Source organism: Mirounga angustirostris, unplaced genomic scaffold, assembly GCF_029215605.1.
Source record: "Mirounga angustirostris isolate CCGP_5_RB_7025 unplaced genomic scaffold, mMirAng1.0.hap1 SCAF_1, whole genome shotgun sequence".
In the NCBI taxonomy this organism is placed as follows: domain Eukaryota; kingdom Metazoa; phylum Chordata; class Mammalia; order Carnivora; family Phocidae; genus Mirounga; species Mirounga angustirostris.
Window position 1 is genome coordinate 215,781,501 of NW_026991709.1, and position 13,165 is coordinate 215,794,665.

Sequence of the window (13,165 nt, forward strand, 5' to 3'; positions counted from 1 at the left end):
ATTGTGTATCTTACAAATAATGATGTCTTTGAGTGATAAATACGACGTTTTTCTTTTCTAGTGTATTTCAAGGCTCACAAAGCATGGTTCAATTTACAAGGAGTTCTAGGGTCTACAAGTTACTGGATGCACACTTTTCTCTCACTTTGACGCCTTTGAAGCCTGCATGTTTTTTAACTCGGTCTTTGAGCTGCCATGATTATTTTGCTGGGAGGTTTTCCCCTCTCTTTGTGGAGCATGAAATAGTGATGAATCTTAACATTGCTTTGAGTCCGTTTGAACTTTGGTATTCTACAGTTCCTAAAGCATTTTGGGGTTTGCAGAGCATTTTTTTTAAAAAAGATTTTATTTATTTTTTAGAGAACGAGCGAGAGAGAAACAGCATGAGAGGGGAGAGGGTCAGAGGGAGAAGCAGGCTCCCCGCTGAGCCGGGAGCCCGATGTGGGACTCGATCCCAGGACCCTGGGATCATGACCTGAGCCGAAGGCAGACGCTTAACCATCTGAGCCACCCAGGCGCCCTTACAGAGCATTTTTAAATTTACAAGGAGCTCTGGGGTTCATGAAGCATTTTGCAGCGTCCAAGGGCCTTGGGGTTTACAGGTTATTTCCCAGGGGAAGGAGCTTAGGGGTGTTAGAGTCTTACCAGGTGCTTTGACTGCATCCAGCCCAAGCCTCAGAACCACCCCGGGGAGCTCCATCCCCTCTCTGTCTGTCGGTATGGGTCACACTCCCTAGTGGGGTCGAGGCTCCGGGGGCCTGTTCTCAGTTTACCTTGTGTCTGGCTCACCGCTGCAGCCTCTGGCCTCGTGGGCCCCATTCCCTCTCTGCTAAGTGGACCTACCTGATAGGGTCAGCAACTCCTAAAGCTCCAGAAACTTCAGAACTTCCTCAAATACTTGGTTAAAGGGCAGACTCCCGTGTCCCAACCCCAGTTCCAAAGAAATAGACAGTTATGCCATAGGGCCCAGGAATGTGCCTTCTAAGCCTGCTTGTGTCCGGTGAGCCTGCTTTGCCCATGAAATACCTGACAGTGGGGCCAGAGGGTTACCATCCGTGGTGTATGTGGTGATGCTCAGATTTTCTCGTTCTAAGAGGCAGCAGATTGCTTTCCATTAGGTGTTCCCAAGATTTCCTGGGGCTGCCCTACCAAATGGCCATCAACGGACTGGTTTAAACAAGGGAAGAGTCTTCTTCCCTGGCTCCAGAGGCTGCAGGTCTGAGATGCAGGTGTCATGGGGTGGGCTCCTGCTGAGGCTCCGAGGGAAGATCCTGTCCAGGCTCCCCCAGGTCCTGTAGGTGCCACAGCCCTTGGTGTCCCTGGCTATTTGACACATCCCTCTGGTCCCTGCCTTGCCTGCTCTCTGTGTCCAACTTTTCTGCTCTTATAAGGACACCAGTCATTGGCTTTGGGGCCACCAGAATGAGCTCAAGACCCTTCACTTAATCACATCTGCAAAGACACTTTTTCCAGATAAGGTCCCATCCACGTGTTCCAGAGGTTGTGACACAGACACATCTTTTTGGGGGCCACCGTTCCACCTGCTGTAGGAGGGGTGGCCCCAGAATCCTGTGGCTTTGGAGCCTATGTCCTTACGAACTCCGGAATTCTGAGTCTGATTCCATGGAAGCTTCTGAGCCAGAGTTCTCAGACTTGAGGGTGCATCAGGCCTACAGAGGGCTCTTGAGAATGCAGATTCCCATTCAGCAGGACTCTCCAGCAAGCTCCCGGTGGTGCTCACACAGGCCTCTGGCCCTGCAGGTGCGGACCAAGGATGTGCTCTTTGAGAGCATCAGCCATCTGATCGACTACCACCTGCAGAACGGGCAGCCCATCGTGGCTGCCGAAAGCGAGCTGCATCTGCGTGGTGTGGTCAAACGTGAGCCCTGAGCCAGGTGTGTAGTCCGCCCCCATGGGCTCCCAGCATTTACCCATTCACCCAGCTTTTTTCTCATTTTAAAAATTAAGAAAGAATTCACAAACCACACAATTCACCCATTTAAAAGGTGCAACTCAGTGGTTTTTAGTGTGTTTAGAGATGTGCAATCATTCTCTACCTAATTCCACAACATTCCATCGCCCCAAAGGCACCCCGCCCCCATCACCCCCTCCCCTCCCCATCTCCATTCTCCATTAGTCGTCACTCCTCGTCACCCCGCCCCAGCCCCCGGCCCCCACGAGCCCCCTTCCCGTCCGTGGATGAGCCTGTTCCGGACATGTCACCCACGTGGACTCACACCCCATGTGGCCTTCCGTGTCTGGTTCCCTCCCTGGGCGTCGTGGGTTCAGGGTCTGTCCCCAGGGCAGCGTGTGGGCTCCTTGGTCCTGTTTGTGGCCCAGTGACGCTCCGGTGCATGGATGGACACATGTTTACCTATTCACTGTCGATGGACATTTGGGTGTTTCTACTTTTTGGCTGTTACTAATAATGCCACTCAGAACATGCATGTCCAAGTTTTTGTGTGGATGTATTTTCATGGCTCCTGGGTCTATACCTAGGAGTGGAATTGCTGAGTTGTCATGGTAACTCTGGGTTTAATTGGTGATAAAACATCTCTGGGAGGAGGTGGCTCTACACCAGAGGAAGGCCTAGGGTGGCCTGGGTTTGTCTGGTGGGCATTCGAGGAGAGGTGGGGGAGATGGAAAGGTAAACCCTTGGCCTTTTGCTTTTGGTGCTGGGGGGCCATGGGAGGGTTTTGCGTTGGGGAGGGACAGGCAGGTCTGGGTGATTCTAGGACCTTTGTGGTGAGAGACTGGGGCTTCTGGGGGCAGTGGGGGGTGGTTTAGGCAGGAGAAGGTGTGGCTGAGCTGGGCTGCATGCACTGACTTGGGGAGGAGGGAGAGATAGGACCGGGATTTGGGAAGCCAGGAGCTGGGGGTTCAGCTGGGGAGGGAGGGGCTGCAAGGGAAGAGGGTTGTGGGATATCCCCCCCCAGGGCTCAGCAGAGAGGCGTTTCCAGCCAGGTTGGGCTGCTCTCCGGTCCCCCTGACCACGGCCCCTTCCTGCCTCCCGGTCCCCAGCCAAGCCTGAGGCTGCGGGCACAGAAGGGATTTCCAGTCTGGGGACAGGCTTTAGGGGCTGAGAGTGGGCACGTGGAACACTGACATGATCTGCAGTGCCTTTGGGGCTGTGTGTTCGCACGTGTTAGGCTAAGACGTGCTTCCCTTCCGTCCCCAGAGGGGTGTGTGACCTGAGAAACAATGCCAATGGCACCAGTGGCCAAGTCCAGGCATGGTGCTCGGCACCTCCCAAAGCCTCCAAGTCCCAGGTGGTTCTGAGCATTTTCGCAGAAGGAAGGGCACAGAGAAGTGAAGGCCCTACCCTAGGTCACACTGCAAGAACATGGGGGAGCTGAGACCTCTCCCTGGCCCCTCAGCCTGAGGACCCTCACTGGGCCCCGTAACTGAGGTTCGGGGGGCCACTTGAGCCCAGGTCTCTGGTTGCTGTCACAGCTGACCCTTGACCTCGCCTTCTCTTTCTTCCGCAGGTGATGGTTCTCAGCTCCCGCTCCTGTCCTGCGCTGCAGATGCTCCCTGTCGTGGCCTTATGGGCTCCTCAGCTTCTCTCTGGACCCTGGTCAGGCTGGAGCTGCCGCTGTCTCTCCTTCCTCCAGCCTCTAGATCTTCCTTCTCCAGCCGGCCCTGGGCTGGGCCAGCGAGGCCAAGAGATGGGGGCCCAAGACCCTTTAATCCCACCGACCCCTGCCTGCCTCCACCCTCTGCCTGGGGTGAGGGTGTCCATACCAAAGACAGAACTTTTCTCACCTTTAAAGAAAATATCTTACAGAAACCCAGTCCTCTCTCTCCGAGCCCTGGCCAGGGTCGCCGCCGGGTTCAGGAGGCACCATCTCTCTCCCCAGAGGGACTTCAGCTCACCTCCCTGGAAAGATGGATTCCTGTCCTTGACAGCTCAGTTTCTCCACCTGAAAAATCAGTGCACAGTTGTCTTTTATGGGGAAGAATTGAGGTGTTTGGGGTCCTCAGGCCAGGACACCTGTGAATGTTGAAGTGTGGGGGGCACCTCAGGGCTCAGCTGGGACAGTGGGGGGCATCCAGGCAGCAGCCGGACAACCCGCCCTCGTGGGGGGTGGTCATGAGGGCCCTGCCCTCCCAGCTGTCCACCTGTACTGGACATTTGGGGTCTGTTTGTAATTACACGTGGGGATGATGGTGAGGAAGTCAGCCTACCTGACACTGAGGGGCCCTTGGGTTGGGAGGCCAAGGCCAGTCTCCCAGGTGGAAAGCCAAGGCACACGTGTGTCCTCCTGCAGCTGGAGGGTGTGGGGGATGGAGAGGAGGGTGCAGGCCTGCAGATGTGTCCCTGTGGGGGAGCACTGTCCCAGAACCCCCCGCACCACCCTCACACTTCTATTTCCACCCCCAGATAGAGCACCCCACTCCTCTATGAGACACAGCCCTGTCCTCTCCTGGGAAACACCGTAGCTTATCTCCTATAAACTGTAGACCCGTGTCTTTCAGGATGCCCCGAATATCTGGCAAACTGTTCTTCATTTCTCCTCTTTTTTTTTTTTTTTTTTTTTAAAGATTTTATTTATTTATTTGACAGAGAAAGACACAGCGAGAGAGGGAACACAAACGGGGAGTGGGAGAGGGAGAAGCAGACTCCCCGCCGAGCAGGGAGCCCGATGCGGGACTCGATCCCGGGACTCCAGGATCATGACCTGAGCCGAAGGCAGTCGCCCAACCAACTGAGCCACCCAGGCGCCCTTCATTTCTCCTCTTGACTGCTCCTAACTTAGCCCTGAATGTGGCCTGACATTCTCAGGTGTCCCCACTCCTGACCCCCTAGGAGCTCCTGCTTATCCCCGATGCCTCTCCAGACCTTCCCTCCCAGAGACCTCATCTCTCCCTGGGACCCCTCCTCTGACTATCCTGAAGAGCCCTTCCTGACCCTCACCACACCCTGCCAGGGCCACACCTGTGCCTAGGGTCTGGCTCATCAGCAGGCCCCACCCCCATGCTCTGGGGGAGCCTGGTGAGGGTATGGGGAGCAACGGCCACTCTGTCTGTAACTGGGAGGGGGGCAGGGAGAAGCTATCAAACGGCAGAGCCGGAGGGGACTCTGATGCCTTGTTTCTTACTTTAGAGGGGCCAGTCTGTCCATCCGTCCATCCACCCATCATCTACTCACCCATCCATCCATTATTCCTTCCATTCATTGGTCCATCCACCTGTCCCCCGATCCTGGTATCCTTTAGTATGCCTGCGTTGGGCTCCCCTTATCTGCCAGGACCTCTGGTGGGTAACGAGGATGCAGCAGTAACCAAGACTGATCTGTCCTCATGGAGTCGATAGTCGAGTGACATCAAGCAGCAAATCACCACTAAGTGTGTAATGACAATGTGAACTTAGCCCAGGAAATCCAGGAGGGTGGGAATGACACAGGGGGTATGGTCTGGAGGATGAGAGCCCCAGGGGAAGAAGACAGAGTGCTAGGCAGGAGTGATAGCATGTGCAAAGGCCCTGTGGTGTGTGGCTCGCAGCGCATTCAGAGACCAGAAGGATGACCTGTGTGGCTGGTGGTGAGATCAGAGGGGTGGTGGAGTGGAGGACATGGCTGGGGGGAAGCTTGGAGCCAGGGAGAGCTGCTGGGGAGCTTTGAAGCACAGAGATGATAGGACTCCCAAGTGGGAAGTACACTGTTGGGGACAGGAGAGGAATGGGGGGCAGTTGGGAGAATTCACTAGGTTTGGACTAGGGGAGTCTCCAAAAGTATCCGATTTCAGAGACTTGTAGGCTAGAGAGGGGTCCTAATGCACTTCGTTCATTCATTCGTTCCCCTGTGTCCTCCTTCAAAGCCTCTATGTATCTAGGACACCTGCTGAAGCATGTGCTAAGAACAGCACCAGCTGTGGGTGCTCAGATTCTCCCCACTTTACAGAAGGGGGAGCAGAGGCTCAGAGGGTGAGGTGGCAGAGCTGGGATTCCCACCCCATCACCTCCCCTGTCCTGCTCTCTGAGCCGGGAACGCCAGGTCTGGGGTGCCCATGCAGTGAGGGGGGCCGCGAGCCTGGCTGCCGCTGGTCCCCCACACTTTTCTCCTGCCCCCATCTACCCTCAATTATTTGGTCGGCAAATGCTCCTTGGGCTGGCCTTGTCCTCAGGGAGCCTTGGGGTGGGAGGCAGGCACCATGCAGCCTGGACTGCTTGCTTCCCTTCCCTGAATTGGGCTACTCCCCTGTGCCTCAGTTTCCCTGTCTGTAAACTGGGGATAGTGGCCCTCCTCCACAGTGGGTTAACCTGTGCCTTGTTGGGCCGAGGTCTCTCCTGGGAGCTTTGGACAGGCCTTCCCGTAGCTCTTCCAGGGGAGGAGACAGAGCTCAGAGGAGAAGCTGTTGGCCAGAACTGCATGGGTATAAGGAGGCTTCTCAGGACTGGAGCTTTTTTCTTTGAGCTTCCTCAAGGACCTGTCTGCGGGTGGCTGCAGGGGGCAGTCTGGCTCCTGGCAAGCCCCCTGTCCCTCCTCTCTCCCACAAGCTTAGGTCCCTGGGGGGTGGGAGTTGAGGACCAAGGCCTTGCAGCATGAGGTGGTGTGACTCAGGGTGGGAGGGGCTGGTTAATACCACCTGGGCCCCTTTGCCAGCCTCCACATCTCTGATCTCAGGAAGGCTGCAGCCGGGGGTGTGGGGGGAGTCCTGGGGATCTACCACACCACACCAATCAGCCTCAGGGCTCTGCAGAGGAAGTAGGTTTTGTTGACTGGAAGAGGTTCCTGTTTAGGGACCACAAGGCTAACTAACCAGCTGGAAGGGCCCGCCTCCTGGACCCCGCCCCTCTGAAGGCAGATGTTTGGGACCTATCCCCAGGTTCCTTGTCTCTCTGGGCCTTGGTTTCCCCAGCCCCCGAAGGTGATGGGATGGGGGCCACAGGGAGGGGCTTCAGCTGAGCTGGCTTTGGTGGGCATCAGGTTCTGGCGTCCCTTTCGAGGCCGGGCCAGCCCCCTTTCTCACCAGTAGCAGCGTCCAAGAAATGATGACCAGCACTCCCATCACAGTGTTCTAGGCCCTGTTGTCAGCCCTCTGCGTGTCCTCACCGGTTCATCCTCGCCTGAGGCCGTGGTACAGGGACAATCTTTATGCCTGCAAATTGCCCCGGGGACAGAGGCAGAGGTCTGGGCACCTGCCAGCAATCACACCACAGGAAGCATCGGTGTCAGGCTTCCAGCCCCAACAGAGCACCTCCAGATGAGAGTCCCCAGTTGCTCAGCACGGGAATCGGCACAGAACAAGCTCAAGACCTCCTCCCTCCACCCAACTGGGAGGAGACCCTGCCCCAACTGGGTAAGGGGGAGTGGGCAGTGAAGCCCCCAGCACCCAGGCCGGCTTATCATCAGAAAACCCCCAGAGACCTGACTCAGTCACTTCCCCTTTGTGAGCACCACTCTCCCTATCCATGCGATGGAGGAAGGTGGCTTGTGGCCTCCGAGTTCCCCCCTCCCGCCCGCTGCAGGATTGAGCGCTATTCTAGGACTCATGCTTTTTACTGTGGTCCTAGTTCATCCATTTGTCTGGCAGGTATTTATTAAAGTGTCCCCCCAGTGTCTTGGGGTCACAGCAGGGATAAGGCTGCCTTCCTGCCTTCCTCCCAGCAGCTCCAGGCCCGACGGGGGCAGTGGACATCAACCAAATACTTGCTCTGGGGCATTCTTCACCATAGCTAAAGTTGGGGTTCAGTGGGTACGGTTAGGCTGTGATGACCGGCCAGCCCAGGCTGGCTGGCAGGGCAGGCTTCTTGGAGTTAGAGGTGAACTGAAGCATTCATTGGCATCTGCCTCCCCTGTTGGACTTTGTGGCCATGTCAGTGTTCTGCCCAGCACAAAAAGGGGCTCAGTGTTTGCTAAGAGAGCAAAGCTGAGACAGACCTTTTGGGGGAGTCATGGACCTCTCAGAGCCTTGCTTTTCGCATCTGGACAAGGAACTCCAAACCCCACCTCACTCCAAGGGAGTTCTGTCCCGCTCCCACCTGCCCCTCTGCACCCCTTCTGCTGATGACCCAGTGGTCACTGCAGACCAGCCCCCATCCTAGCTGGGGCTGCAATGAGGAACACAGGAGGCTCCTGGACAATCATAATTTAATAAAGTCCAGGCTTTGGGTTAGTCCTGGCAATCCACTAACTTGCTGGCTTCTCACAGCCCAAGACTGGACCCAGGACTGGTTGGCCTTAGGGTCCAGAAGGGGACATGGAGGCTGAGAGGGAGGGCAAGGGGTGAGGAAGCAGAAGTTGAGGCAGGCAGCGTTCAAGGCAAGAGCAGGCGGCATCCAGGGGACCCTGTGGTTTCAGGAGCTGCCAGGCCTGGGGCTGCGGCCTGGTCCTGCCCGTCATCAGTCTCTGAACGGTGAACAGCATGGTGGGGGTGCTCGCCCTTCTCCCCTCGGATCGCGTTTTCCTGCTACACGTTTGTCACGGGAGCTACAAACCGACACTTACAGTGTATCTGTGTACCTGTCCACTGGCGTCCCTGGCACTGGGAATCATCAGAAGGCTGGACGCGGCGTCCACCAGCTGCTCAATAAACATCTCTTCTCGAAATGCAGGCCGCTCCTTGGGAGGCTGCAGAGTGGACACCCGTTTACCGTCTCCCGGGGAGGAGCGCGGCTTAGCTGCTGGGTCCTTATGTCCGGAAGGAAACCCTCACTTCGTCCTGCACTGACGGGGGAGGGCCACCGCCGGGTTGCTCTGAGTCCTTAGGGGCCTGGCCCGGACAAGGCGCTCAGTGATAAATTTAGTTGCGCCCCTGGTTGCCTTTGTTTGATTCATCACCCGGAGTCAGGGAAGCGGCTCTCCAGAGAACCTGCCTACAGCGAGTGTGGGTCTCGGCCCCGCCCAGGTGGCCTGAGGCAGGGGCCAGGGGCTCCCGGGGGTCCCCGACTTCGCGGGTCCGTAGGCTCAAGCGCTAGGGGTGGCCATCCACAGGGCGCCACCACCTGCTGCCCACCCATCTGCCCCCACCAGCCCCCGGGGTCCGGACGAGGGGCAGCCCCCTGAGGCCTGGGGGCGGGGCGAGGCGGGGGCGGGGGCGGGGGCCGCTTGTGCGGCCGTACTAGGAGGAATACGGCGGCGCGGCGTCCGGGCTGGGCGGTTTCCCGCCGCCGCCGGTGAATGAGTCCCTGCTGCGCTGCCGCCGCCGCCCGTGCTGGAGCTCTGGCCGCGTCCCCCGCGCGGGCCCCGGACCTTCGCGCCAAGACCCCGGCGTGCCCGCGGGACGGCCTCCAGCCTCGGGCCCCCACCCCGGGGCAGGTGAGTGCGGGGACCCCGCCACGGTCCGCAGGGTCTGCTGAGACCCCCGCCCCCACCCCAAGCTGAGTCTGGCGGGGGTGGGGGGCGGAGAACTGGCGGGAGGGGTCAGCTCGCTGCGCTGTCAGGCCCCCGACTCACCTCCTCTCCCTGCCCCCACCCCGGTGCCTGGGCCCTCAGCGCTGGGCGAAGCCACAGGTGGGTGGGAGCTTGGGGGGGGGGTGGCGCGGGGCTGGGACATCCTGGGGGTCCGCACACACACCGTGGGTATCTTCCCTTTGGATTGAGCGCAGACCCTTTAGAAAGCGCTTTGAGATCCTTAAAACGGGGTGGGGGCGGGAGAGGGGCCGCTCTCCCCTGGGAGCTTCCCAAGAGTCGGAGCGCCGCCCCCCACCTCCCTCGCTTCGGCTCTCGGGTCTGGGAAGTTAAGCCCGATCTCTCTTGGGAGGGGAGGGGAGGCGCGACACGCCCTGAGCGACCCTGCTCACGCCCTGCTAGCTCCCTGCTGGCCAGGGCCTTGTCCTTGTGGCCCCCTCCATGGGGGCCAGGAGCCCCCTCTTCCAGTCCCCCGGTGCTTGGGAGCCCGCAGCTCCTGACCCCTGCTTCTCTTCCCAGACTCCAGAGCTCCTCCTGACCTCCGTCCTGCCTGCCCCCATGAAGAAAACCAACCTGTGGTTCTTGGAGCGTCTTCGGGGGTCTGGGGAAAACGTCACTCCTGGGAGCGAGGCCGGGGACAAGGCTTCCAAGGGGCCCCTGCACAGCAATGTGCTCACACCTGACAAGATCCCTGACTTCTTCATACCCCCCAAACTGCCCGCTGGCCCCGCAGATCCTGAGGGGCAGGCTGAGCTGGGCCCCGCCTCGACGGAGCAAAACCTGGCATCAGGGACGCCCCGCCGAGCCCCCCGGAGCCCGCGGCTGCCTGCCAAGCTGGCAGCTGAGAGCAAGAGCCTGCTGAAGGCAGCCACCCGGCACGTGATCCAGATCGAGAGTGCGGAGGACTGGCTGGTAGAGGAGGCTGCCACCAACGCTGACCCCCAAGCCCAGGGCGCCATGTCCCTGCCCTCCGTGCCCAAGGCTCAGACGTCCTATGGCTTTGCCACGCTGGCAGAGAGCCCCCACACGCGGCGTAAGGAGTCCCTGTTCCACAGCGAGCATGGAGCCCTGGCGCAGGTGGGATCCCCAGGTGCCGGTCGCCGTCGGGGGGGCACCAAGGCCAATGGGGGCGATGGGGTGCCCAGGGAGGCTGGTGGGGCCCTCATGAGCCCCAGCCGCTACTTCAGCGGTGGGGAGAGTGACACAGGGTCCTCAGCGGAGTCCTCCCCGTTCGGGTCCCCTCTGCTCTCGCGGTCCGTGTCGCTGCTGAAAGGGTTCGCGCAGGACAGCCAGGCCAAAGTGAGCCAGCTCAAGCACTCGGCGGGCCGCCACGGCTCCCTGTCCGCTGAGGACAGCGCGCCAGACACCAGCCCCGGGGCGCGGCGCCGCCTGACCCGCAGGGCCACCCCGGAGCCGGGCCCTGAGACTGGCCAGGCGCCCCGGGCAGAGCACGCGGTCCGCGTGGGCCCGCGGGGCAGCGTGCGGCTGCTGGCGGAGTACGAGGTGGCCCAGGCCCGCCTGCGGGTACGCCTGCTGGCAGCCGAGGGTCTCTATGACGGCCTGTGTGACGCCCGCAGCATCAGCTGCTGTGTGGGGCTGTGCCTGGTGCCCGGGAAGCTACAGAAGCAGCGGAGCACCATCATCAAGAACAGCCGCCACCCCGTCTTCAACGAGGACTTCTTTTTCGATGGCCTGGGGCCGGCCAGTGTCCGGAAGCTGGCCCTCAGGGTCAAGGTGGTCAACAAGGGCAGCAGCCTCAAGCGGGACACGCTGCTCGGGGAGGAAGAGCTTCCGCTGACCTCCCTGCTCCCTTTCTTGTGAAGGCCCCTCCCTGCCTCCCTCGCTCCCAAGGGCCAGAGGGAAGACCCCCTCCCCTCCCACTCAGATCCCTGTGGGCAGGAGGCCAGCAGCTAGGAGCGGGGCTGGAGGGCTGTTTAAACTCAGGCTGGGCTGCCGTCCATGCTGGGGGTTACTGGGTTGCCAACGGTGACCGGAACACTATCTTTCATGGGTTAATTTTTTCAGAGGAGGAAGAGAGGGGGCAGCCAGGGAGGAGAAGGGGACACTTTGCAGGGCTGAGCGCCCCCCCTACCCCGTGCCCCAAGTTCCATGCTGCCTCACCCCTTTCAGAGTTCTGGAAAGGGGTTCTCTGGGGGCGGGGGTGGCCAGGAACCTGTGAGACGCTTTACCGTAGGCTTCCCAGTTCCCCAGTGACCCTGCAGGGGCCCAGAGGGCCTGGAGACCGCAGAAGTGGATCACAGACCTAGAGGTGGCCAGTTCTGAGCTGAGCCCAATATTTCTCTTGGTTGCATAAGAGTCTTCCTGCCCCGGCCCACCAGACACCCCCCGCCCCCTCTGCCCCCACCAGACAGCAGTACCAGGTCTGGGATCTACCAACAGCGCCCACGAGGCTGTAGGAGACACCCCACCTGGGTTAGGCTCCAGAACAGAGCAGGTCAGCGAGGCAGGTGCCACCCACTGGGAGAAGACAGGCAGAGAAGGGAGGCAGCGTTGCTGTGGGGCTGGAAGTGGAGGAAGGCCCCGGAGAGGACAGCGGAGGCTCGGGCTCCCCTCCTGCCCCTGGGAGCCGTATAGCTCTCCTGTCTGCTATTTTCCTCCAGCACCTTCCCTGCTGGGCCAGCCCACCTCACGCTCAGGAGCCTTCCGCCCCTGGAGGGGTTGCTCAGAACAGGCCCAGAGCGCGGCCCCCAGCCCCCACTCCGCCCCGTCCCTCCAAGGCCGGGGGCTGCCACCCCCCTGCGCAGCACCCTTGGCCGCAGCATGCCAGGAAGTGATAGTCAGGGACTGATGGCTGGGTTTTCACTCCACACAGTAAATAGCTTTTGGTTAGTGTGGGCGGAAGCTGGCGGGCAGGGAGGACCCTGGTTGTGCACCTTCATGCTGCATGGGTTTAAAGTTGTGTCCATATGTGGGTCCTTGAATGATGTCCGTGGATGTTTCCCAGCTTAACACAACAGAAACGGTACAGTTTGAAGCAGGGGCCAGGCCGGGCTGCCTGGTGAGCATGGTTGGATGGGGGCAGTCCCTGGGGATCCCGGGGCACCCCTCCCCATCCAAACATTGTCCCTCCTGACTAGGTTTCCAAATCCCACTGGGGGAGGGATGAAGGAGATTTCCCCCGTAGCCGGGGAAAGCACTTGTTCCCGTTTGCACTTTGGGACTGAGAATTTGGGGCCCTTGGAGCTGAGGTCCCTTGCTGTGCCCCCTCTCCCCTCCCCACCTCTGTCCTAGGCCTGTTCCTTCATGCTCCCTGCTCCTGGTGTCAGAGGGGGGCTCCCCTTTACTCTAGAACCTGGAGACCCCCCCCAGGGCCAGGCTTGTGGGCTGGAGCAGGTGGACAGAGGACCCTGCACTGAGTCAGATGCTTGGAGCTTGCACCCTCTTCCTTCCCTCTGACCCCGACCCCTGCTTTCCCTCTGGGGAGGGCCCATTTTATATGCCCCTGCACTATTTGATATCTTTGTGTTACAAGTTGACTGTGGGTAAATCCTTAAGACACCCTCTCCCAAGTGTGTTTGTTTATAAATGCTGTTTTTAGTGCAATAAAGGTGTTTCTGGAGTGTGGGGGTGGAGATCTGTTTGCTTTGGTGTTTAATAACAAGAGGAATTTTGCCTTGAGCTCCAGGGAGGGTGGTGGGGGCCTTCTGATTGGCGGAGTCCTCTCAGCCCATTCGGATCCTCTGGGTCTGTCTCCTGCTTGGGGTGGGGGTGGGAAGGCAGACTGCAGCAGGGTGGTGCCACTGGGAACCCTGGGCCCTGTCACCGTGGCGGCTAGCATGCATTTATTCAGCC

At 59.6% G+C, this 13,165-nt stretch overlaps 2 protein-coding genes across 7 annotated transcripts in view; both read left to right on the plus strand.

Annotated features, from left to right (window-relative positions):
- Positions 1 to 8,538, plus strand: part of SHC2 (SHC adaptor protein 2) — a 34,176-nt gene extending 25,638 nt beyond the window's left edge. For 2 of the 6 annotated variants that reach the window (XM_064574000.1, XM_064574005.1), the window contains exon 12: positions 3,489 to 8,538. In XM_064574000.1, the coding sequence (XP_064430070.1) occupies positions 3,489 to 4,007 (519 nt within the window). In that variant the 3' untranslated portion in view covers positions 4,008 to 8,538. The other 4 variants (XM_064574009.1, XM_064574011.1, XM_064574015.1 and 1 more) reach the window with 4 other exon arrangements.
- Positions 8,539 to 8,578: 40 nt separating this feature from the next.
- Positions 8,579 to 12,935, plus strand: C2CD4C (C2 calcium dependent domain containing 4C). The gene is made up of 2 exons (XM_064574022.1): positions 8,579 to 9,259; positions 9,872 to 12,935. The coding sequence occupies exons 1-2, from the start codon at positions 9,122 to 9,124 to the stop codon at positions 11,171 to 11,173; spliced, it is 1,440 nt and encodes a 479-aa protein (XP_064430092.1). The 5' UTR covers positions 8,579 to 9,121; the 3' UTR covers positions 11,174 to 12,935.
- Positions 12,936 to 13,165: the final 230 nt, after the last annotated feature.

What these genes read in the sequence shown, in the direction of transcription:
- C2CD4C (XM_064574022.1), top strand. Translation starts at nt 9,122, where the DNA reads ATGAGTCCCTGCTGCGCTGCCGCCGCCGCCCGTGCTGGAGCTCTGGCC. An exon ending in GGGCCCCCACCCCGGGGCAG is followed by an intron (nt 9,260 to 9,871) that starts GTGAGTGCGGGG and finishes TTCTCTTCCCAG; the next exon opens with ACTCCAGAGCTCCTCCTGAC.